The sequence below is a fragment of the Procambarus clarkii genome, chromosome 41 (genome assembly GCF_040958095.1).
Source record: "Procambarus clarkii isolate CNS0578487 chromosome 41, FALCON_Pclarkii_2.0, whole genome shotgun sequence".
NCBI lineage: Eukaryota > Metazoa > Arthropoda > Malacostraca > Decapoda > Cambaridae > Procambarus > Procambarus clarkii.
Genome location: NC_091190.1, coordinates 5,146,980 through 5,174,481, shown reverse-complemented (window position 1 = coordinate 5,174,481; position 27,502 = coordinate 5,146,980). Strand labels below are relative to the sequence as shown.

The following is a 27,502-nucleotide window of genomic DNA, read 5'->3' as shown; positions in this document are numbered from 1 at the left end:
AAATACTGAGACGTGCACGGAGGGAGATGGCGAAGCATCTCATAATGAATACCATCGGAGCCCGCCGTCGTAGAACCGCAGAGGGCCAGGGCAGAACGAAGTTCAGAGAGAGAGAAGGGATCATTATAGGGAAGCCGAAGACGAGTGCAGAAATCTGAAGGACGAGACTCAAGGACAGGTTTACGAAGAAGAAAAGATTAGGGAAGATGAAGACCAGAACTAACAGAAGAAAAGTGGGAACCCAGTTCGGAAGTGACCTGCAACCGGTCCGCCACAAGAGTACCATTAAGGTGAAGGACCAGTGAAACATCGGGAACGAACTTACCCGCTATCTTGCGGATACGCTTCCAGATCTGGGGCAGAGGAGTTTCGGACGTAATTGTGGAGACATAAGATGCCCAACATTCACGCTTAGCCATACGGATGGCCCTACGGGCCACCGCACTCGCTATCCGAAAGAAAAGAAAAGAATCGGCTGTCTGCCGACGGCGGTATCTCTTCCAGGCTGCACGCTTACAGCGGACATCCCAAGCACAATCCGCATTCCACCAGGGAACGCACTTCCGCGGACCCCGAGAGAAAGAGCGAGGAATAGAGCGGAGAGCAGCGTCGAAGACAATGTCATGAAAAAAAGGAGGAGAGCACGAGGGAGAGGCAAAAGGGAGAAGTCAGAGAGAGCAGCACTGAGGGTACAAATGTTCCAGTCCGCCTTAACCTACTGCCACCTAGGGAAGGAGAGAGAAGGGCTAAAAGAGAAAAAGGAAACAAGGATGGAGAAATGGTCACTGTCATGGAGGTCATAAAGAACCTGCCACGTGAAATCTAAGTAAAGAGAAGAAGAGCAGAGAGAAAGATCAAGACAGGAAAGGGTGCGAGTCCGTGAGTCCAAGTGAGTGGGCTCACCAGAATTCAGAAGAGACAGGGAAGAAGAGAGGATAAACGGCTCAAGAAGGCGACCTCGGGTATTCGTCAGAACATCACCCCAAAGAGAATGACAACAATTGAAATCACCCAGCAGGAGCACAGGCTCCGGCAAGGAGTCTAGGAGGTGTTTCAAATCAGGAAGAAAAAGCGGGACACTCCGGGGGAGATAAATGGAACAAACTGTGTACCATTTCCCCACAAAGATACGAGCAGCAGAACAATGGAGAGGCGAAGGAAAAAGTAAGGGGACTAAGGGAACATCAGCGCAAATCAAGAGAGCAGAAGAATTAGGGCCCCAGCAACGACTGGGGGGGGGAGGAGAGAAAGGAATAGCCACGAAAACGACCAGGACGAGCACCAAGCATCGGCTCCTGGAGACAGACACAAAGGGGCGAAAACCGCGAAATTAGAAGTTGGAGTTCGAGGAAATTGGCGTAATAACCTCGAACGTTCCATTGAAGAATAGACATCGACAAGAAGAGAAAGGACAACGACAGAGAACGAGGAAGAAACAAAGTCGAAAGAGCAACATAGCACGTTAAAGAATATTAGGATCAGCAAAGTCAGGGTTAGGGGGCATGGGTAAACTGAGCAAAGACGGAGGGAAGAAAGCGGGAGAACAGACCAGAAGTGGGCGGGCGGGGTCCGGAGGAGGAGACAACGGAGAGGAGCAGTCAAGGACAGCAGCAAGAAGAGGGGGAGTAGAAAGAGGGGAGCGCACCTCAGCAAGGGCAGCAACCGAGAGGGAAGCAGTGGCCAAAGAAACCTCCATCGCAGGAACAGGGGGCGCAACCACTAAAATGGGAGGGGAATGAGCAATAGAGCCAGTAGTAGAGGCCGAGGAAGAAAGTGAAGCCTTCTTACCCGCCGGGGAGGAGGAAGGAGAGGAGCCAGGCTTACGCTTCTGACGTAAAGAGACCGGTGTCCCAGCAACTACGTACTGGGCAACGGATTCCAGCGTCTCAACAGGAGAAGCTGAACGAGAGCACACACGACGGCCGTTAGGAGAACGATGGACATCCGCCTGCACCGACAGGCGGCGGGGAGAGTCAATAGATGGAGGAGAAGGATGGGAAGGAGGATCGGAGGGAGACAAGGAAGAAGACACAGAAGACATGACAGACCGGGTAGAAAGAAGAGGAACCCCAGACAGAGGACCAGGAGGTCCTCTGTCATCGTTCATCCTCTTTTGAGTTCTGTCCCAAAGGGACAGAACTCAAAAGAACAGAGGAGGGGGAAGTGGGCGTATCAGGGTCCAAGGCCTGGAAACGGTTGGGAGTCTGAGGAAGGTGGGAAGGACGAGGAGAGGAAGAGCGCAACACGCGAGCATAAGAGACGTTAGCATAAGGCGGGAGCAGGTGAACCTTGGGCCTCGCCTCGGGAAAAGATAAACTCTCCCGGTGCTTTAAGTTGAGGACAGCTGCCTCAAGCTTGTAATGGATACAGGCACGGGAGAAGGTAGGATGGGCCTCACCGCAGTTAAGGCAGCGAGCTTGGGGAGAAGTGCACTCCGACTTAGAGTGACCTTCACCCCCACACAAAGGACAGAGAGAGAGACAGTCCCAGAGCAGCGGAGGGCACCATGCCCAAACCTCCAGCACTTGTTACAAAGCCGAGGAGAAGGAATATACTCCTGGACAGAGCACCTGGCACCAGCAAGATTGACAGAGGCTGGAAGGGTCCTACAATCAAAGGTGATCTTCACAACTCGAAGGGGTTGACGGCGACGACCACGAGGGGGACGAGTAAACGAGTCTACCTGGAGGACAGAATGGCCTTGGGCATCAAGGATATGCCGAATGTCATCGTGGCAGTCCTGCAGATTCCGAACACCGGTTGCAACATGGGGCGGGAGGAGAATAGTGCCAACACTGGCATTCAACTGAGCGTTCTTTGAGACCCGAACAGGGATCTCGCCAAGGCAGGATAAGGCAGCCAAGCGGGAAGCTGCATCCTGAGAAGGAGGAGCAATGACACGTGTACCGAGACGAGTGGGGTTGAAAGTAACAGACGCATCCACGGAATCAAACGAGATGCCGATGGAGGGAGAAATCGTCAGGAGGCGCAGAATCAAGAGGGAGGAGATCAAAGTATTTGGCCAACGAAGCAGGACCAAATAAGGCCTGATACGCATCAGTACAGGAAGGAAAGGAGCGAGTGTGGCCGTGGAGCTGACGGCGTTGAGAACCCCTAGAGAGAGAGGGGCCAAAAGGCGCAGTAGTCACAACGAGAGACTTAGCCGCACCAAGGGACGAAGTGGTCACCACTGGGGGCTTGAGGCTCGACCCAACCACATAGGAGGGAGGGGTGCTGGGGGAAGAATTCAGGACGGTCAAAGGAGGAGCAAGGTCGGGGCCCAACACAGCGGGGGCTACAGAGCCCGGTCTTCCAATACAGGCCGACTCGGGGGCTTGGTCGCCCACCCCACGAGCCTGAGAGGATACAACAGAAACATTCAACGACATATAGACGAAGGGAAAGAAGTTCATCAACGAATGTGCCCCCATACCCACCATGGAGCCACAATTAGAGGCAGGACACCCAACAAGAAGCTATTGCCGATCATGCCGGGGCCCCCTAGGGGTGCGTCGTGAGTATACGCCCCACAAACGCCACCTTAAGAACCGACAGTCCATCGAGATCGGGTTCAGCGACGAAAGGGGGATTGACAATAAAAGGTTCCCCTCGCTCGAGACGTCGGGTACTACAGTTCTATGGGTGCAAGAGTATGCCGCCTCAACCACCCGGGCATCAAAACAGAAGAAGTCCAAAGGAATAACCAAAACAAGTAAAAGGTCGGCAGGAAAAGACAAGCAGATAGGAGAAGAGGGGGGAGAAAAACGAAACAAAAGGAAAAGGAAAAGCGATCCGGCACAATTAGAGAAGACAGCAGCAGGAATGCAAGGCCAACAAAGGACAGAGGACTGTCCCACAGAGCATCACACTCCAGCAGTCGTCCACTAAGCCCCCCTCACGGCGCCAACGGGCCGGATGGGGAGGGGGGGGGATGATAGGAAAGAGCATGCAAAATCTCTCTTGAAGGAGATTATCGTAACAATAATATATATATATATATATATATATATATATATATATATATATATATATATATATATATATATATATATATAATATATATATATATATATATATATATAACTTTAGAACACTTTCCCACCAGGAGACTCGAACCCTAGCCAGCACAGAAGCCTTCCAGCAACTGGCATAACAGGTACGCCTTAACCCTCTGCACCACCGCTCAGACCCTTAAAAGAGATGGTAATTTCGGAGTATTTAAATACCCCAAAGATCAACACCTCCCAAGAGCACCAGAGCAAGTGAGGGGTCATTTAGACGTTAATTTCATCAAGTCCCTGTTAATATGGGAAGACACAGTGTCTCTGCTTAAGGCACAACTCTCCTAAACACGAGAGTTAAGTATACAACTTTAGAACACTTTCCCACCAGGAGACTCGAACCCTAGCCAGCACAGAAGCCTTCCAGCAACTGGCATAACAGGTACGCCTTAACCCTCTGCACCACCGCTCAGACCCTTAAAAGAGATGGTAATTTCGGAGTATTTAAATACCCCAAAGATCAACACCTCCCAAGAGCACCAGAGCAAGTGAGGGGTCATTTAGACGTTAATTTCATCAAGTCCCTGTTAATATGGGAAGACACAGTGTCTCTGCTTAAGGCACAACTCTCCTAAACACGAGAGTTAAGTATACAACTTTAGAACACTTTCCCACCAGGAGACTCGAATCCTAGCCAGCACAGAAGCCTTCCAGCAACTGGCATAACAGGTACGCCTTAACCCTCTGCACCACCGCTCAGACCCTTAAAAGAGATGGTAATTTCGGAGTATTTAAATACCCCAAAGATCAACACCTCCCAAGAGCACCAGAGCAAGTGAGAGGTCATTTAGACATTAATTTCATCAAGTCCCTGTTAATATGGGAAGACACAGTGTCTCTGCTTAAGGCACAACTCTCCTAAACACGAGAGTTAAGTATACAACTTTAGAACACTTTCCCACCAGGAGACTCGAACCCTAGCCAGCACAGAAGCCTTCCAGCAACTGGCATAACAGGTACGCCTTAACCCTCTGCACCACCGCTCAGACCCTTAAAAGAGATGGTAATTTCGGAGTATTTAAATACCCCAAAGATCAACACCTCCCAAGAGCACCAGAGCAAGTGAGGGGTCATTTAGACGTTAATTTCATCAAGTCCCTGTTAATATGGGAAGACACAGTGTCTCTGCTTAAGGCACAACTCTCCTAAACACGAGAGTTAAGTATACAACTTTAGAACACTTTCCCACCAGGAGACTCGAACCCTAGCCAGCACAGAAGCCTTCCAGCAACTGGCATAACAGGTACGCCTTAACCCTCTGCACCACCGCTCAGACCCTTAATAGAGATGGTAATTTCGGAGTATTTAAATACCCCAAAGATCAACACCTCCCAAGAGCACCAGAGCAAGTGAGGGGTCATTTAGACGTTAATTTCATCAAGTCCCTGTTAATATGGGAAGACACAGTGTCTCTGCTTAAGGCACAACTCTCCTAAACACGAGAGTTAAGTATACAACTTTAGAACACTTTCCCACCAGGAGACTCGAACCCTAGCAAGCACAGAAGCCTTCCAGCAACTGGCATAACAGGTACGCCTTAACCCTCTGCACCACCGCTCAGACCCTTAAAAGAGATGGTAATTTCGGAGTATTTAAATACCCCAAAGATCAACACCTCCCAAGAGCACCAGAGCAAGTGAGAGGTCATTTAGACGTTAATTTCATCAAGTCCCTGTTAATATGGGAAGACACAGTGTCTCTGCTTAAGGCACAACTCTCCTAAACACGAGAGTTAAGTATACAACTTTAGAACACTTTCCCACCAGGAGACTCGAACCCTAGCCAGCACAGAAGCCTTCCAGCAACTGGCATAACAGGTACGCCTTAACCCTCTGCACCACCACTCAGACCCTTAAAAGAGATGGTAATTTCGGAGTATTTAAATACCCCAAAGATCAACACCTCCCAAGAGCACCAGAGCAAGTGAGGGGTCATTTAGACGTTAATTTCATCAAGTCCCTGTTAATATGGGAAGACACAGTGTCTCTGCTTAAGGCACAACTCTCCTAAACACGAGAGTTAAGTATACAACTTTAGAACACTTTCCCACCAGGAGACTCGAACCCTAGCCAGCACAGAAGCCTTCCAGCAACTGGCATAACAGGTACGCCTTAACCCTCTGCACCACCTCTCAGACCCTTAAGAGAGATGGTAATTTCGGAGTATTTAAATACCCCAAAGATCAACACCTCCCAAGAGCACCACAGCAAGTGAGGGGTCATTTAGACGTTAATTTCATCAAGTCCCTGTTAATATGGGAAGACACAGTGTCTCTGCTTAAGGCACAACTCTCCTAAACACGAGAGTTAAGTATACAACTTTAGAACACTTTCCCACCAGGAGACTCGAACCCTAGCCAGCACAGAAGCCTTCCAGCAACTGGCATAACAGGTACGCCTTAACCCTCTGCTCCACCGCTCAGACCCTTAAAAGAGATGGTAATTTCGGAGTATTTAAATTCCCCAAAGATCAACACCTCCCAAGAGCACCAGAGCAAGTGAGGGGTCATTTATACGTTAATTTCATCAAGTCCCTGTTAATATGGGAAGACACAGTGTCTCTGCTTAAGGCACAACTCTCCTAAACACGAGAGTTAAGTATACAACTTTAGAACACTTTCCCACCAGGAGACTCGAACCCTAGCCAGCACAGAAGCCTTCCAGCAACTGTCATAACAGGTACGCCTTAACCCTCTGCACCACCGCTCAGACCCTTAAAAGAGATGGTAATTTCGGAGTATTTAAATACCCCAAAGATCAACACCTCCCAAGAGCACCAGAGCAAGTGAGGGGTCATTTAGACGTTAATTTCATCAAGTCCCTGTTAATATGGGAAGACACAGTGTCTCTGCTTAAGGCACAACTCTCCTAAACACGAGAGTTAAGTATACAACTTTAGAACACTTTCCCACCAGGAGACTCGAACCCTAGCCAGCACAGAAGCCTTCCAGCAACTGGCATAACAGGTACGCCTTAACCCTCTGCACCACCTCTCAGACCCTTAAGAGAGATGGTAATTTCGGAGTATTTAAATACCCCAAAGATCAACACCTCCCAAGAGCACCACAGCAAGTGAGGGGTCATTTAGACGTTAATTTCATCAAGTCCCTGTTAATATGGGAAGACACAGTGTCTCTGCTTAAGGCACAACTCTCCTAAACACGAGAGTTAAGTATACAACTTTAGAACACTTTCCCACCAGGAGACTCGAACCCTAGCCAGCACAGAAGCCTTCCAGCAACTGGCATAACAGGTACGCCTTAACCCTCTGCTACCACCGCTCAGACCCTTAAAAGAGATGGTAATTTCGGAGTATTTAAATTACCCCAAAGATCAACACCTCCCAAGAGCACCAGAGCAAGTGAGGGGTCATTTATACGTTAATTTCATCAAGTCCCTGTTAATATGGGAAGACACAGTGTCTCTGCTTAAGGCACAACTCTCCTAAACACGAGAGTTAAGTATACAACTTTAGAACACTTTCCCACCAGGAGACTCGAACCCTAGCCAGCACAGAAGCCTTCCAGCAACTGGCATAACAGGTACGCCTTAACCCTCTGCACCACCGCTCAGACCCTTAAAAGAGATGGTAATTTCGGAGTATTTAAATACCCCAAAGATCAACACCTCCCAAGAGCACCAGAGCAAGTGAGGGGTCATTTAGACGTTAATTTCATCAAGTCCCTGTTAATATGGGAAGACACAGTGTCTCTGCTTAAGGCACAACTCTCCTAAACACGAGAGTTAAGTATACAACTTTAGAACACTTTCCCACCAGGAGACTCGAACCCTAGCCAGCACAGAAGCCTTCCAGCAACTGGCATAACAGGTACACCTTAACCCTCTGCACCACCGCTCAGACCCTTAAAAGAGATGGTAATTTCGGAGTATTTAAATACCCCAAAGATCAACACCTCCCAAGAGCACCAGAGCAAGTGAGGGGTCATTTAGACGTTAATTTCATCAAGTCCCTGTTAATATGGGAAGACACAGTGTCTCTGCTTAAGGCACAACTCTCCTAAACACGAGAGTTAAGTATACAACTTTAGAAGACTTTCCCACCAGGAGACTCGAACCCTAGCCAGCACAGAAGCCTTCCAGCAACTGGCATAACAGGTACGCCTTAACCCTCTGCACCACCGCTCAGACCCTTAAAAGAGATGGTAATTTCGGAGTATTTAAATACCCCAAAGATCAACACCTCCCAAGAGCACCAGAGCAAGTGAGGGGTCATTTAGACGTTAATTTCATCAAGTCCCTGTTAATATGGGAAGACACAGTGTCTCTGCTTAAGGCACAACTCTCCTAAACACGAGAGTTAAGTATACAACTTTAGAACACTTTCCCACCAGGAGACTCGAACCCTAGCCAGCACAGAAGCCTTCCAGCAACTGGCATAACACGGTACGCCTTAACCCTCTGCACCACCGCTCAGACCCTTAAAAGAGATGGTAATTTCGGAGTATTTAAATACCCCAAAGATCAACACCTCCCAAGAGCACCAGAGCAAGTGAGGGGTCATTTAGACGTTAATTTCATCAAGTCCCTGTTAATATGGGAAGACACAGTGTCTCTGCTTAAGGCACAACTCTCCTAAACACGAGAGTTAAGTATACAACTTTAGAACACTTTCCCACCAGGAGACTCGAACCCTAGCCAGCACAGAAGCCTTCCAGCAACTGGCATAACAGGTACGCCTTAACCCTCTGCACCACCGCTCAGACCCTTAAAAGAGATGGTAATTTCGGAGTATTTAAATACCCCAAAGATCAACACCTCCCAAGAGCACCAGAGCAAGTGAGGGGTCATTTAGACGTTAATTTCATCAAGTCCCTGTTAATATGGGAAGACACAGTGTCTCTGCTTAAGGCACAACTCTCCTAAACACGAGAGTTAAGTATACAACTTTAGAACACTTTCCCACCAGGAGACTCGAACCCTAGCCAGCACAGAAGCCTTCCAGCAACTGGCATAACAGGTACGCCTTAACCCTCTGCACCACCGCTCAGACCCTTAAAAGAGATGGTAATTTCGGAGTATTTAAATACCCCAAAGATCAACACCTCCCAAGAGCACCAGAGCAAGTGAGGGGTCATTTAGACGTTAATTTCATCAAGTCCCTGTTAATATGGGAAGACACAGTGTCTCTGCTTAAGGCACAACTCTCCTAAACACGAGAGTTAAGTATACAACTTTAGAACACTTTCCCACCAGGAGACTCGAACCCTAGCCAGCACAGAAGCCTTCCAGCAACTGGCATAACAGGTACGCCTTAACCCTCTGCACCACCGCTCAGACCCTTAAAAGAGATGGTAATTTCGGAGTATTTAAATACCCCAAAGATCAACACCTCCCAAGAGCACCAGAGCAAGTGAGGGGTCATTTAGACATTAATTTCATCAAGTCCCTGTTAATATGGGAAGACACAGTGTCTCTGCTTAAGGCACAACTCTCCTAAACACGAGAGTTAAGTATACAACTTTAGAACACTTTCCCACCAGGAGACTCGAACCCTAGCCAGCACAGAAGCCTTCCAGCAACTGGCATAACAGGTACGCCTTAACCCTCTGCACCACCGCTCAGACCCTTAAAAGAGATGGTAATTTCGGAGTATTTAAATACCCCAAAGATCAACACCTCCCAAGAGCACCAGAGCAAGTGAGAGGTCATTTAGACGTTAATTTCATCAAGTCCCTGTTAATATGGGAAGACACAGTGTCTCTGCTTAAGGCACAACTCTCCTAAACACGAGAGTTAAGTATACAACTTTAGAACACTTTCCCACCAGGAGACTCGAACCCTAGCCAGCACAGAAGCCTTCCAGCAACTGGCATAACAGGTACGCCTTAACCCTCTGCACCACCACTCAGACCCTTAAAAGAGATGGTAATTTCGGAGTATTTAAATACCCCAAAGATCAACACCTCCCAAGAGCACCAGAGCAAGTGAGGGGTCATTTAGACGTTAATTTCATCAAGTCCCTGTTAATATGGGAAGACACAGTGTCTCTGCTTAAGGCACAACTCTCCTAAACACGAGAGTTAAGTATACAACTTTAGAACACTTTCCCACCAGGAGACTCGAACCCTAGCCAGCACAGAAGCCTTCCAGCAACTGGCATAACAGGTACGCCTTAACCCTCTGCACCACCTCTCAGACCCTTAATAGAGATGGTAATTTCGGAGTATTTAAATACCCCAAAGATCAACACCTCCCAAGAGCACCACAGCAAGTGAGGGGTCATTTAGACGTTAATTTCATCAAGTCCCTGTTAATATGGGAAGACACAGTGTCTCTGCTTAAGGCACAACTCTCCTAAACACGAGAGTTAAGTATACAACTTTAGAACACTTTCCCACCAGGAGACTCGAACCCTAGCCAGCACAGAAGCCTTCCAGCAACTGGCATAACAGGTACGCCTTAACCCTCTGCTCCACCGCTCAGACCCTTAAAAGAGATGGTAATTTCGGAGTATTTAAATACCCCAAAGATCAACACCTCCCAAGAGCACCAGAGCAAGTGAGGGGTCATTTATACGTTAATTTCATCAAGTCCCTGTTAATATGGGAAGACACAGTGTCTCTGCTTAAGGCACAACTCTCCTAAACACGAGAGTTAAGTATACAACTTTAGAACACTTTCCCACCAGGAGACTCGAACCCTAGCCAGCACAGAAGCCTTCCAGCAACTGGCATAACAGGTACGCCTTAACCCTCTGCACCACCGCTCAGACCCTTAAAAGAGATGGTAATTTCGGAGTATTTAAATACCCCAAAGATCAACACCTCCCAAGAGCACCAGAGCAAGTGAGGGGTCATTTAGACGTTAATTTCATCAAGTCCCTGTTAATATGGGAAGACACAGTGTCTCTGCTTAAGGCACAACTCTCCTAAACACGAGAGTTAAGTATACAACTTTAGAACACTTTCCCACCAGGAGACTCGAACCCTAGCCAGCACAGAAGCCTTCCAGCAACTGGCATAACAGGTACGCCTTAACCCTCTGCACCACCGCTCAGACCCTTAAAAGAGATGGTAATTTCGGAGTATTTAAATACCCCAAAGATCAACACCTCCCAAGAGCACCAGAGCAAGTGAGGGGTCATTTAGACGTTAATTTCATCAAGTCCCTGTTAATATGGGAAGACACAGTGTCTCTGCTTAAGGCACAACTCTCCTAAACACGAGAGTTAAGTATACAACTTTAGAACACTTTCCCACCAGGAGACTCGAACCCTAGCCAGCACAGAAGCCTTCCAGCAACTGGCATAACAGGTACGCCTTAACCCTCTGCACCACCGCTCAGACCCTTAAAAGAGATGGTAATTTCGGAGTATTTAAATACCCCAAAGATCAACACCTCCCAAGAGCACCAGAGCAAGTGAGGGGTCATTTAGACGTTAATTTCATCAAGTCCCTGTTAATATGGGAAGACACAGTGTCTCTGCTTAAGGCACAACTCTCCTAAACACGAGAGTTAAGTATACAACTTTAGAACACTTTCCCACCAGGAGACTCGAACCCTAGCCAGCACAGAAGCCTTCCAGCAACTGGCATAACAGGTACGCCTTAACCCTCTGCACCACCGCTCAGACCCTTAAAAGAGATGGTAATTTCGGAGTATTTAAATACCCCAAAGATCAACACCTCCCAAGAGCACCAGAGCAAGTGAGAGGTCATTTAGACGTTAATTTCATCAAGTCCCTGTTAATATGGGAAGACACAGTGTCTCTGCTTAAGGCACAACTCTCCTAAACACGAGAGTTAAGTATACAACTTTAGAACACTTTCCCACCAGGAGACTCGAACCCTAGCCAGCACAGAAGCCTTCCAGCAACTGGCATAACAGGTACGCCTTAACCCTCTGCACCACCGCTCAGACCCTTAAAAGAGATGGTAATTTCGGAGTATTTAAATACCCCAAAGATCAACACCTCCCAAGAGCACCAGAGCAAGTGAGGGGTCATTTAGACGTTAATTTCATCAAGTCCCTGTTAATATGGGAAGACACAGTGTCTCTGCTTAAGGCACAACTCTCCTAAACACGAGAGTTAAGTATACAACTTTAGAACACTTTCCCACCAGGAGACTCGAACCCTAGCCAGCACAGAAGCCTTCCAGCAACTGGCATAACAGGTACGCCTTAACCCTCTGCACCACCGCTCAGACCCTTAAAAGAGATGGTAATTTCGGAGTATTTAAATACCCCAAAGATCAACACCTCCCAAGAGCACCAGAGCAAGTGAGGGGTCATTTAGACGTTAATTTCATCAAGTCCCTGTTAATATGGGAAGACACAGTGTCTCTGCTTAAGGCACAACTCTCCTAAACACGAGAGTTAAGTATACAACTTTAGAACACTTTCCCACCAGGAGACTCGAACCCTAGCCAGCACAGAAGCCTTCCAGCAACTGGCATAACAGGTACGCCTTAACCCTCTGCACCACCACTCAGACCCTTAAAAGAGATGGTAATTTCGGAGTATTTAAATACCCCAAAGATCAACACCTCCCAAGAGCACCAGAGCAAGTGAGGGGTCATTTAGACGTTAATTTCATCAAGTCCCTGTTAATATGGGAAGACACAGTGTCTCTGCTTAAGGCACAACTCTCCTAAACACGAGAGTTAAGTATACAACTTTAGAACACTTTCCCACCAGGAGACTCGAACCCTAGCCAGCACAGAAGCCTTCCAGCAACTGGCATAACAGGTACGCCTTAACCCTCTGCACCACCGCTCAGACCCTTAAAAGAGATGGTAATTTCGGAGTATTTAAATACCCCAAAGATCAACACCTCCCAAGAGCACCAGAGCAAGTGAGGGGTCATTTAGACGTTAATTTCATCAAGTCCCTGTTAATATGGGAAGACACAGTGTCTCTGCTTAAGGCACAACTCTCCTAAACACGAGAGTTAAGTATACAACTTTAGAACACTTTCCCACCAGGAGACTCGAACCCTAGCCAGCACAGAAGCCTTCCAGCAACTGGCATAACAGGTACGCCTTAACCCTCTGCACCACCGCTCAGACCCTTAAAAGAGATGGTAATTTCGGAGTATTTAAATACCCCAAAGATCAACACCTCCCAAGAGCACCAGAGCAAGTGAGGGGTCATTTAGACGTTAATTTCATCAAGTCCCTGTTAATATGGGAAGACACAGTGTCTCTGCTTAAGGCACAACTCTCCTAAACACGAGAGTTAAGTATACAACTTTAGAACACTTTCCCACCAGGAGACTCGAACTCTAGCCAGCACAGAAGCCTTCCAGCAACTGGCATAACAGGTACGCCTTAACCCTCTGCACCACCGCTCAGACCCTTAAAAGAGATGGTAATTTCGGAGTATTTAAATACCCCAAAGATCAACACCTCCCAAGAGCACCAGAGCAAGTGAGGGGTCATTTAGACGTTAATTTCATCAAGTCCCTGTTAATATGGGAAGACACAGTGTCTCTGCTTAAGGCACAACTCTCCTAAACACGAGAGTTAAGTATACAACTTTAGAACACTTTCCCACCAGGAGACTCGAACCCTAGCCAGCACAGAAGCCTTCCAGCAACTGGCATAACAGGTACGCCTTAACCCTCTGCACCACCGCTCAGACCCTTAAAAGAGATGGTAATTTCGGAGTATTTAAATACCCCAAAGATCAACACCTCCCAAGAGCACCAGAGCAAGTGAGGGGTCATTTAGACGTTAATTTCATCAAGTCCCTGTTAATATGGGAAGACACAGTGTCTCTGCTTAAGGCACAACTCTCCTAAACACGAGAGTTAAGTATACAACTTTAGAACACTTTCCCACCAGGAGACTCGAACCCTAGCCAGCACAGAAGCCTTCCAGCAACTGGCATAACAGGTACGCCTTAACCCTCTGCACCACCGCTCAGACCCTTAAAAGAGATGGTAATTTCGGAGTATTTAAATACCCCAAAGATCAACACCTCCCAAGAGCACCAGAGCACGTGAGGGGTCATTTAGACGTTAATTTTATCAAGTCCCTGTTAATATGGGAAGACACAGTGTCTCTGCTTAAGGCACAACTCTCCTAAACACGAGAGTTAAGTATACAACTTTAGAACACTTTCCCACCAGGAGACTCGAACCCTAGCCAGCACAGAAGCCTTCCAGCAACTGGCATCACAGGTACGCCTTAACCCTCTGCACCACCGCTCAGACCCTTAAAAGAGATGGTAATTTCGGAGTATTTAAATACCCCAAAGATCAACACCTCCCAAGAGCACCAGAGCAAGTGAGGGGTCATTTAGACGTTAATTTCATCAAGTCCCTGTTAATATGGGAAGACACAGTGTCTCTGCTTAAGGCACAACTCTCCTAAACACGAGAGTTACGTATACAACTTTAGAACACTTTCCCACCAGGAGACTCGAACCCTAGCCAGCACAGAAGCCTTCCAGCAACTGGCAAAACAGGTACGCCTTAACCCTCTGCACCACCGCTCAGACCCTTAAAAGAGATGGTAATTTCGGAGTATTTAAATACCCCAAAGATCAACACCTCCCAAGAGCACCAGAGCAAGTGAGGGGTCATTTAGACGTTAATTTCATCAAGTCCCTGTTAATATGGGAAGACACAGTGTCTCTGCTTAAGGCACAACTCTCCTAAACACGAGAGTTAAGTATACAACTTTAGAACACTTTCCCACCAGGAGACTCGAACCCTAGCCAGCACAGAAGCCTTCCAGCAACTGGCAAAACAGGTACGCCTTAACCCTCTGCACCACCGCTCAGACCCTTAAAAGAGATGGTAATTTCGGAGTATTTAAATACCCCAAAGATCAACACCTCCCAAGAGCACCAGAGCAAGTGAGGGGTCATTTAGACGTTAATTTCATCAAGTCCCTGTTAATATGGGAAGACACAGTGTCTCTGCTTAAGGCACAACTCTCCTAAACACGAGAGTTAAGTATACAACTTTAGAACACTTTCCCACCAGGAGACTCGAACCCTAGCCAGCACAGAAGCCTTCCAGCAACTGGCATAACAGGTACGCCTTAACCCTCTGCACCACCGCTCAGACCCTTAAAAGAAATGGTAATTTCGGAGTATTTAAATACCCCAAAGAACAAGACCTCCCAAGAGCACCAGAGCAAGTGAGGGGTCATTTAGACGTTAATTTCATCAAGTCCCTGTTAATATGGGAAGACACAGTGTCTCTGCTTAAGGCACAACTCTCCTAAACACGAGAGTTAAGTATACAACTTTAGAACACTTTCCCACCAGGGACTCGAACCCTAGCCAGCACAGAAGCCTTCCAGCAACTGGCATAACAGGTACGCCTTAACCCTCTGCACCACCGCTCAGACCCTTAAAAGAGATGGTAATTTCGGAGTATTTAAATACCCCAAAGATCAACACCTCCCAAGAGCACCAGAGCAAGTGAGGGGTCATTTAGACGTTAATTTCATCAAGTCCCTGTTAATATGGGAAGACACAGTGTCTCTGCTTAAGGCACAACTCTCCTAAACACGAGAGTTAAGTATACAACTTTAGAACACTTTCCCACCCTGAGACTCGAACCCTAGCCAGCACAGAAGCCTTCCAGCAACTGGCATAACAGGTACGCCTTAACCCTCTGCACCACCGCTCAGACCCTTAAAAGAGATGGTAATTTCGGAGTATTTAAATACCCCAAAGATCAACACCTCCCAAGAGCACCAGAGCAAGTGAGGGGTCATTTAGACGTTAATTTCATCAAGTCCCTGTTAATATGGGAAGACACAGTGTCTCTGCTTAAGGCACAACTCTCCTAAACACGAGAGTTAAGTATACAACTTTAGAACACTTTCCCACCAGGAGACTCGAACCCTAGCCAGCACAGAAGCCTTCCAGCAACTGGCAAAACAGGTACGCCTTAACCCTCTGCACCACCACTCAGACCCTTAAAAGAGATGGTAATTTCGGAGTATTTAAATACCCCAAAGATCAACACCTCCCAAGAGCACCAGAGCAAGTGAGGGGTCATTTAGACGTTAATTTCATCAAGTCCCTGTTAATATGGGAAGACACAGTGTCTCTGCTTAAGGCACAACTCTCCTAAACACGAGAGTTAAGTATACAACTTTAGAACACTTTCCCACCAGGAGACTCGAACCCTAGCCAGCAAAGAAGCCTTCCAGCAACTGGCATAACAGGTACGCCTTAACCCTCTGCACCACCGCCTTGAGCGGTGCTCAAGGCGGTGGTGCAGTGCTTCTCTGCCTACTATGCAAGGCCCGATTTGCCTAATAAGCCAAGTTTTCATGAATTAATTGTTTTTCAACCAGCTAACCTACCTAACCTAACCTTACCTAACTTTTTCGGCTACCTAACCTAACCTAACCTATAAAGATAGGTTAGGTTAGGTAAGGTTGGTTAGGTTCGGTCATATATCTTCATTAGTTTTAACTCCAATAAAAAAAAATTGACCTCATACATAATGAAATGGGTAGCTTTATCATTTCATAAGAAAAAAAATAGAGAAAATATATTAATTCAGGAAAACTTGGCTTATTAGGCAAATCGGGCCTTGCATAATAGGCCAAGAAGTGCGTTCTGGCTACTAGGTACGACATATATATATATATATATATATATATATATATATATATATATATATATATATATATATATATATATATAATATATATATATATATATATATATATATATATATATATATATATATATATATATGTCGTACCTAATAGCCAGAACGCACTTCTCAGCCTACTATTCAAGGCCCGATTTGCCTAATAAGCCAAGTTTTCATGAATTAATGTTTTTTCGTCTACCTAACCTACCTAACCTAACCTAACCTAGCTTTTTTGGCTACCTAACCTAACCTTACCTATAAATATAGGTTAGGTTAGGTTAGGTAGGGTTGGTTAGGTTCGGTCATATATCTACGTTAATTTTAACTCCAATAAAAAAAAATTGACCTCATACATAGAGAAAAGGGTTGCTTTATCATTTCATAAGAAAAAAATTATAGTAAATATATTAATTCAGGAAAACTTGGCTTATTAGGCAAATCGGGCCTTGAATAGTAGGCTGAGAAGTGAGTTCTGGCTACTAGGTACGACATATATATATATATATATATATATATATATATATGTCGTACCTAGTAGCCAGAACGCACTTCTCAGCCTACTATTCAAGGCCCGATTTGCCTAATAAGCCAAGTTTTCATGAATTAATTGTTTTTCGACTACCTAACCTACCTAACCTAACCTAACCTAACTTTTTCAGCTACTTAACCTAACCTAACCTATAAAGATAGGTTAGGTTAGGTTAGGTAGGGTTGGTTAGGTTCGGTCATATATCTACGTTAATTTTAACTCCAATAAAAAAAATTGACCTCATACATAATGAAATGGGTAGCTTTATCATTTCATAAGAAAAAAATTAGAGAAAATATATTAATTCAGGAAAACTTGGCTTATTAGGCAAATCGGGCCTTGCATAGTAGGCCGAGAAGTGCGTTCTGGCTACTAGGTACGACATATATATATATATATATATATATATATATATATATATATATATATATATATATATATATATATATATATATACATATATATATATATATATATATATATATATATATATATATATATATATATATATATATATATATATATATATATATATAAGACAGAACACTAGGGGATATTAATAGGATATTAAAAGTATCAACACAAGACAGAACAGAAACAATGGGTATTGAATAGAAGTGTTTGTAGAAAGCCTATTGGTCCATATTTCTTGATGCTTCTATATTGGAGCGGAGTCTTGAGGTGGGTAGAATAAAGTTGTGCAATAATTGGCTGTTGATTGCTGGTGTTGACTTCTTGATGTGTAGTGCCTCGCAAACGTCAAGCCGCCTGCTATCGCTGTATCTATCGATGATTTCTGTGTTGTTTACTAGGATTTCTCTGGCGATGGTTTGGTTATGGGAAGAGATTATATGTTCCTTAATGGAGCCCTGTTGTTTATGCATCGTTAAACGCCTAGAAAGAGATGTTGTTGTCTTGCCTATATACTGGGTTTTTTGGAGCTTACAGTCCCCAAGTGGGCATTTGAAGGCATAGACGACGTTAGTCTCTTTTAAAGCGTTCTGTTTTGTGTCTGGAGAGTTTCTCATGAGTAGGCTGGCCGTTTTTCTGGTTTTATAGTAAATCGTCAGTTGTATCCTCTGATTTTTGTCTGTAGGGATAACGTTTCTATTAACAATATCTTTCAGGACCCTTTCCTCTGTTTTATGAGCTGTGGAAAAGAAGTTCCTGTAAAATAGTCTAATAGGGGGTATAGGTGTTGTGTTAGTTGTCTCTTCGGAGGTTGCATGGCTTTTCACTTTCCTTCTTATGATGTCTTCGATGAAACCATTGGAGAAGCCGTTATTGACTAGGACCTGCCTTACCCTACAGAGTTCTTCGTCGACTTGCTTCCATTCTGAGCTGTGGCTGAGAGCACGGTCGACGTATGCGTTAACAACACTCCTCTTGTACCTGTCAGGGCAGTCGCTGTTGGCATTTAGGCACATTCCTATGTTTGTTTCCTTTGTGTAGACTGCAGTGTGGAAACCTCCGCCCTTTTCCATGACTGTTACATCTAGAAAAGGCAGCTTCCCATCCTTTTCCGTCTCGTAAGTGAAACGCAGCACGGAACTCTGCTCAAATGCCTCCTTCAGCTCCTGCAGATGTCTGACATCAGGTACCTGTGTAAAAATGTCGTCAACATACCTGCAGTATATGGCCGGTTTCAAGTTCATGTCGACTAAGACATGAACAAAACAGAACACTTTAAAAGAGACTAACGTCGTCTATGCCTTCAAATGCCCACTTGGGGACTGTAAGCTCAAAAAAACCCAGTATATAGGCAAGACAACAACATCTCTTTCTAGGCGTTTAACGATGCATAAACAACAGGGCTCCATTAAGGAACATATAATCTCTTCCCATAACCAAACCATCGCCAGAGAAATCCTAGTAAACAACACAGAAATCATCGATAGATACAGCGATAGCAGGACGGCTTGACGTTTGCGAGGCACTACACATCAAGAAGTCAACACCAGCAATCAACAGCCAATTATTGCACAACTTTATTCTACCCACCTCAAGACTCCGCTCCAATATAGAAGCATCAAGAAATATGGACCAATAGGCTTTCTACAAACACTTCTATTCAATACCCATTGTTTCTGTTCTGTCTTGTGTTGATACTTTTAATATCCTATTAATATCCCCTAGTGTTCTGTCTTGTGTTAATGCCACATCACCCTTCCCACCTCACTCAAATGTAATGCCACATCACCCTTCCCACCTCACTCAAATATATATATATATATATATATATATATATATATATATATATATATATATATATATATATATATATATATATATATATATATATATATATATATATATATATATATATATATATAAAACCCTCCACCAAATGACAGAAGACCAAGGCAAGAGTATGACAACAACAACATGGCAGTTAACACTATAATTGAAAAGGCAGCCTCTGCTGCCTGTAGAAATAGATCCCATCTGCTCATCTTGGGAGACTTCAATCACGGAAAGATAGACTGGGAGAACAAGGAACCGCATGGAGGAGTGGATACATGGAGAGCCAAATTAATGGAGGTGGCAACAAGAAACTTTCTAAGCCAACATGTCAGGGAACCCACTAGGATGAGAGGAAACGATGGACCAGCGAGACTCGACCTAGTCTTCACTCTGAACGACTCGGACATAAGAGAAATCGGCTATGAGGCCCCAGTAGGAATGAGCGACCACAGTGTACTGGCGTTTGAGTATCTGGTTGAGGAAGGGTTATTGAACTCGAGGAGGGGTACTGAAAACAAAAAACTGGCATTCCGAAAGGGAAACTATGAGGAGTTAAGAAAATTCCTAACAGATATAACATGGGAAACAGAGCTCAGGGAAAGGACGGCCCAAGACATGATGGACTTCATCACACACAAGTGCAAGGAAGCATCAAACAAGTTTGTCCCAGTCCAAAAGGAAACCAATTTAACGAAGATGAGAAACCCATGGTTTAATCAGAGATGTAGGCTAGCTAAGCAGCAAAGTAAAAGGGCATGGAGAAAATATAGGACACTTGAGAGCATAGAAAGGTACCAGAGTGCCAGGAATGAATATATCAGGATGAGAAGAGAGGCAGAAAAACAATACGAAAATGACATCGCAAGCAAGGCAAATACTCATCCTAAATTGCTGCACAGCCACATCAGGAGTAAAACAACAGTAAAGGAACAAGTTATGGATATAAGGATAGGGGCAGAAGGATTCACTATAAACGACAAGGAAGTGTGTGAGGAACTGAATAAGAAATTCCAGGAGGTCTTCACCTTAGAGCAGGGAGAGATTCTAGAGATAAGAGATGGAATAGTTAACCAAGAACCCCTAGAAGAGTTTGAGATTACCAGTGGGGAAGTAAAGAAATCTTTACTACAGTTGGATGTGACAAAGACTATAGGCCCAGATGGAATCTCCCCTTGGATACTAAGGGAAGGAGCAGAAGAACTGTGCCTGCCATTCTCCATAGTGTATAACAAATCACTGGCAAAAGGGGAACTGCCAGAAATTTGGAAGGCAGCTAATGTAGTTCCAATATACAAGAAAGGGGATAGGCAGGAGGCACTGAACTACAAGCCAGTGTCCCAAACTTGCATACCATGCAAGCTAATGGAGAAGATTGTGCGAAGAAAGTTAGTGGAACATCTGAAGCGAAGGAGCTTTGTAACACAGCATCAACATGGGTTCAGAGATGGCAAATCCAGTCTCACAGGGCTAATTGAATCCTACGACCAAGCAACAAAAATCACGCAAGAAAGAGAGGGGTGGGCAGACTACATATTTTTGGATTGTCAAAAAGCCTTTAATACAGTACCACACAAGAGGCTAGTGAAAAAGCTGGAGATGCAGGCTGGAGTGAAAGGGGAGGTACTTTGTTGGATAAGGGAGTTCCTACGTAACAGAAGACAACGAGTCACTGTGAGGGGTGAGGTCTCGGATTGGCGCGACGTCACAAGTGGAGTCCCACAGGGGTAAGTCCTTGGACCAATACTTTTTCTGATATATGTAAATGATCTCTTATAGGAGATTTCAGAAAATTCAACTTCAATAATAAACAGATAAACAGGGAGCAAATAAACCAGGACTTCACAGAAATAAACTGGAAAGAACAGCTAGAAAATGCAAACCTGAACCAGTGCCTGGAAAAAATAAGCTCAGTAGCACTAGAAATATGTTCAAACCGCATACCCCTAAGAAAAAAGAGGAAGAGATGCAGATTGGAACGGGAACGTCGTTCCCTATATAGGCGCAGAAAACGAATCGCGGAACAACTTGAGAGTCACACCCTATCACAAGAACGGCGAAGAAGGTTAGGTAGAGAAATAGAAACAATTGAACTCAAGCTACAAGAATCATACAAAACCCAGGAGAGGCAAAGAGAGCAAAAGGCCATCGGTGAAATAGAGAGAAATCCGAAATATTTTTTCTCCTATGCAAAATCAAGATCAAAAACCACATCTAGTATCGGGCCCGTGTGAAAGGGAGATGGAACTTTCACCGATGACAACAAAGAAATGAGCGAGCTACTGAGGAAGCAGTACGACTCTGTTTTCAGCGAGCCACTAAACGCACTAAAGATTGATAACCGAAATGAATTTTTCATAGATATGATACCAACATCAAATCTTATATCAGACGTCACCCTATCCCCACTGGATTTTGAAGAAGCCATAAACAGTATGCCTATGCACTCTGCACCAGGCCCGGATTCTTGGAACTCCATATTCATCAAGAACTGTAAAAAAGCCACTATCGTAGGCCCTCCACATTCGGTGGAGACAAAGCCTAGATACTGATATACTAAAAACAGCAGAGATAGCACCACTTCATAAAGGAGGAAATAAGGCAGAGGAAAAAAATTACAGACCGATAGCACTAACATCGCACATCATAAAATTTTTTGAGAGAGTGCTAAGAAGTAAGATCACAAAATACATGGAATCACAGCATCTCCATAACCCCGGACAACATGGTTTCAGAACAGGGCGCTCTTGCCTGTCGCAGTTGCTGGACCACTATTATATGGCATTAGATACTATGGAAGACAAACAAAACGCTGATGTAATTTACACAGATTTCGCAAAAGCTTTTGATAAATGTGACCATGGTGTTATTGCACATAAAATGCGCTCAAAAGGAATTACCGGAAAAATAGGCAGATGGATCTACAATTTCCTAACCAACAGAACCCAATGTGTAATAGTCAACAAAATAAAATCCAGCCCATCAACCGTGAAGAGCTCAGTCCCCCAGGGTACTGTGCTTGCTCCAGTACTTTTTCTCATCCTCATATCGGACATAGACAAGAAGACAACCTATAGCACTGTATCATCCTTTGCAGATGACACTAGGATCTTGATGAGAGTAGGCAACATAGAGGACACGGCAAACCTCCAGTCAGATGTAGATCAGGTCTTTCTATGGGCTACAGAAAATAAAATGGTGTTCAACGAAGATAAGTTCCAGCTCATGCGCTATGGAAAAAATTAAAATATAAAAACGGAAACCACGTACAAAACTGAGGCAAATCATAACATAGAACGAAAAGGCAATGTAAAGGATCTGGGTGTACTCATGTCGGAAGACCTTACCTATAAAGAACACAATAAAGTAGCCGTCACAACTGCAAGAAAAATGACAGGATGGATAACAAGAACTTTTCACACTAAAGATGCTATACTGATGATGATACTTTTCAAAACGCTTGTGCTCTCTAGAGTGGAGTACTGCTGCACAGTGACAGCCCCCTCCAAAGCTGGAGAAATTGCTGACCTTGAGAGCGTGCAGAAATCCTTTACTGCTAGATTCCACTCAGTAAAACATCTAAACTATTGGGACCGACTAAAGAGCCTAAATCTGTACTCCCTGGAGCGCAGGCGGGAGAGATACATAATAATTTACACGTGGAAAATATTAGAGGGGCTGGTCCCAAACCTGCACACAGAAATAACATCACATGAGACCAGAAGACATGGCAGGATGTGCAGAATACCCCCGTCGAAAAGCAAAGGTGCAACAGGTACTCTGAGAGAGAACTCTATCAACATCAGAGGCCCAAGACTGTTCAACACGCTTCCGCCACACATAAGGGGCATAACTGGCAATCCCCTCACAGTGTTCAAGAGAGAACTGGATAAGCACCTCCAAAGGATACCTGATCAACCAGGCTGTGACTCATACCTCAGGCTGCGAGCAGCCGCGTCCAACAGCCTGGTTGATCAGTCCAGCAACCAGGAGGCCTGGTCGACGACCGGGCCGCGGGGACGCTAAGCCCCGGAAACACCTCAAGGTAGGGTATAGAATCGTTTCTCTCAATGTTTGCTGATGATGCAAAAATTATGAGGAGGATTGAAACAGAGGATGAAAGTAAGAGGCTACAGGACGATCTAGACAGACTGAATGAATGGTCCAACAAATGGCTGCTAAAGTTTAACTCTAGTAAATGCAAAGTAATGAAACAAGACGGTGGAAACAGGAGGCCAGACACAAGATATAGAATACGAGATGAAGTACTTAACGAAACGGAAAGAGAGAAAGATCTAGGAATTAATATCACACCAAACCTGTCTCCTGAAGTCCACATAAAGAGAATTACGTCTGCGGCATATGCGAGGCTGGCTAACATCAGAACAGCCTTCAGGAACCTGTGTAAGGAATCGTTTAGAATCTTGTACACCACATATGTAAGACCAATCCTGTAGTATGCGGTTCCAGCATGGAGCCCGTACCTAGTCAAGCACAAGACGAAGCTGGAAAAAGTTCAGAGGTATGCCACTAGACTAGTCCCAGAACTAAGTGGCATGAGTTACGAGGAAAGGCTGCGGGATATGCACCTTACGACACTGGAAGACAGAAGAGTAAGGGGAGACATGATAACCACCTACAAAATTCTCAGGGAAATTGACAGGGTGGACAGAGACAAACTCTTCAGCACGGGTGGGACACGAACAAGGGGACACAGGTGGAAACTTAGTACCCAGATGAGCCACAGAGACGTTAGAAAGAATTTTTTCAGTGTCAGAGTAGTTAATAAATGGAATGCACTAGGAAGTGATGTGGTGGAGGTTGACTCCATACACAGTTTCATATGTAGATATGATAGAGCCCAGTAGGCTCAGGAATCTGTACACTAGTTGATTGACAGTTGAGAGGCGTGACCAAAGAGCCAAAGCTCAGCCCCCGCAAGCACAATTAGGTGAGTACAATTAGGTGAGTACAATTCTTGCAACACAACTCATGCAACACAACTCTTGCAACACAATTCTTGCAACACAACTCATGCAACACAACTCTTGCAACACAATTCTTGCAACACAACTCATGCAACACAACTCTTGCAACACAACTCATGCATCACAACTCTTGCAACACAACTCATGCATCACAACACATGCAACACAACTCTTGCAACACAACTCATGCAACACAACACATGCAACACAACTTATGCATCACAACTCTTGCAACACAACACATGCAACACATCTCATGCATCACAACACATGCAACACAACTCTTGCAACACAACTCATGCATCACAACACATGCAACACAACTCTTGCAACACAACTCATGCAACACAACTCATGCATCACAACTCTTGCAACACAACACATGCAACACAACTCATGCATCACAACTCTTGCAACACAACACATGTAACACAACTCATGCATCACAACTCTTGCAACACAACACATGCAACACAACACATGCAACACAACACATGCAACACAACTCATGCATCACAACTCTTGCAACACAACACATGTAACATAACTCATGCATCACAACTCTTGCAACACAACACATGCAACACAACACATGCAACACAACTCATGCAACACAACTCATGCATCACAACTCATGCATCACAACTCTTGCAACACAACTCATGCAACACAACTCATGCATCACAACTCTTGCAACACAACTCATGCAACACAACTCATGCATCACAACTCTTGCAACACAACTCATGCAACACAACACATGCAACACAACTCATGCAACACAACTCATGCAACACAACTCATGCATCACAACTCTTGCAACACAACTCATGCAACACAACTCATGCATCACAACTCTTGCAACACAACTCATGCAACACAACACATGCAACACAACTCATGCAACACAACTCTTGCAACACAACTCATGTATCACAACACAACTCTTGCAACACAACTCATGCATCACAACACATGCAACACAACTCTTGCAACACAACACATGCAACACAACACATGCAACACAACACATGCAACACAACACATGCAACACAACACATGCAACACAACACATGCAACACAACTCATGCATCACAACTCTTGCAACACAACACATGTAACACAACTCATGCATCACAACTCTTGCAACACAACACATGCAACACAACACATGCAACACAACACATGCAACACAACACATGCAACACAACTCATGCATCACAACTCATGCAACACAACTCATGCAACACAACTCATGCACCACAACTCATGCATCACAACTCTTGCAACACAACACATGCAACACAACACATGTAACACAACACATGCAACACAATTCATGCAACACAACTCATGCATCACAACTCTTGCAACACAACACATGCAACACAACACATGCAACACAACACATGCAACACAACTCATGCATCACAACTCATGCAACACAACTCATGCAACACAACTCATGCAACACAACTCCACTCTCTGCAAAAACATAATTTCATCACATTATTGCAACTGACGTACCAAAGTACATTTCACTATCCAACTCCTCCTCCTCCTTACTGACTGTGTCTGAAATACTTGTACAATGGAATGTTTCGTAAAACGATCATTCATCGATGGGAAAAACAAAACACAAATGTTCTCGTCTCGTTATCTGTGCTCAGCGACCTCCTTATACACTTCCCATCTTAACTCTTATGCATGTTCTAACATGTTGATTTTCAATGTTGCAAACACTGCATTGTTGCATGCACCATTGCAATGTCACAAGGAATGTTGCAATGTTACCTGCAACATTTGCGACGTTACAAGGTCCGGCGGCAAGCACACACTATATGATACATCTCCCTACCAGAATGGTCTCTTCTAATTATTACACCAAACTACAGTCTAAGTACAGATGTATTCCGCACATCCCAAATACAAACTTGATGTATTGAAATTTGTGTTCCAGCTTTGCAGGACAGACGAGGTCGCGAGGTTCCTCGGATGCAATACGAGACTCACCAACACCACCATTCATTCCTTAATCACATTTTAATCTGTCTAACTTAAAAATTAAGCAATCCCTGTATCTACAAGATTTTATTACCAGAGGACCATTCATACGAAAATTTCCTTCCATAAATATTGGTAATAATTATTCACAAACTTTAAAATGTTCCATTTAGGAAATGTCATCTTAAAAATTGTGTATGTGTTGCAGCTGTTGTCTGACCGCTTCTTCAGCGTGCCTCACGAGGAGACCTCAGAGCTGCACACAGCCGCGGGACTCCCACTCGGTCACTCGCTCTTCAAGTACCAGCTGCAACACAGAGCTCAATATAGCTTCACTGACCTCTATAACGTGTCGTTAAAGAATCATTGTAAGTTGAGGCTTGTATTACTTGTTGATTTTGTGCAGCCTGAAGCACACGTCTGTATATAAGTCAGTCGAGCTGGGAGTACTTCACGCAGGCCCCAGAACCTGACAACAGAATTATGCTAATTAAATGTTTTGCTTGTGGACATGTTCAAAGGATATTTTGACTCTTTGTATGCCAAATATCTTGGTGGTATTTCCTATTATTCATGATGATGCTGGAGATGTGATTTGCAGGGGTGGGTCACGGGGACGACCTGCAGTACTTGTTCAACTCTCAGCCAGCCATTCTGCCGCCCCTCCAGCGGCCCTCAGACCTCTTTATGAGAGACATAATCCTTACTCTCTGGACCAACTTTGCTACCGATGGGTAAGATGAGCCTGCGTGAATAGAATATTTGTAAATAATAATATTTTCAATATTGGTGTGAGTGGTTATTAAAGAGGACGTGTTTTCAATAAAAATTGAACAAAAAGTAAAATGTTGGAATATTTAACAAAATACGTGACGGATATGGCTTTATTTTGGTACAAAGCTGGGGTTTGATCATGAATATTGACGTAATTATAGGCAATTGATCCCCTTACCACCACCGTGCATAAGCGGCCGGATTGTATTTGTCGACGGTAAGCGTAATTAGTTGAGAAAACATCCCATTTTCATGTAATAAGAGAGATTCTCATAATTTTAGAAACTCTTCAGGTGCAAAATGGCATCCCACCC

At 44.6% G+C, this 27,502-nt stretch overlaps 1 protein-coding gene across 1 annotated transcript in view; it reads left to right on the top strand.

Moving 5' to 3' along the window:
- The window catches only part of LOC123750444 (carboxylic ester hydrolase-like), a 252,174-nt gene extending 225,022 nt beyond the window's left edge, over positions 1 to 27,152 (top strand). The window contains exons 10-11 of the mRNA XM_069339084.1: positions 26,623 to 26,836; positions 27,016 to 27,152. Coding sequence (XP_069195185.1) covers positions 26,623 to 26,836; positions 27,016 to 27,152 — 351 coding nt within the window. The remainder of the gene's footprint in view (positions 1 to 26,622; positions 26,837 to 27,015) is intronic.
- The last annotated feature ends 350 nt before the right edge of the window (positions 27,153 to 27,502 follow it).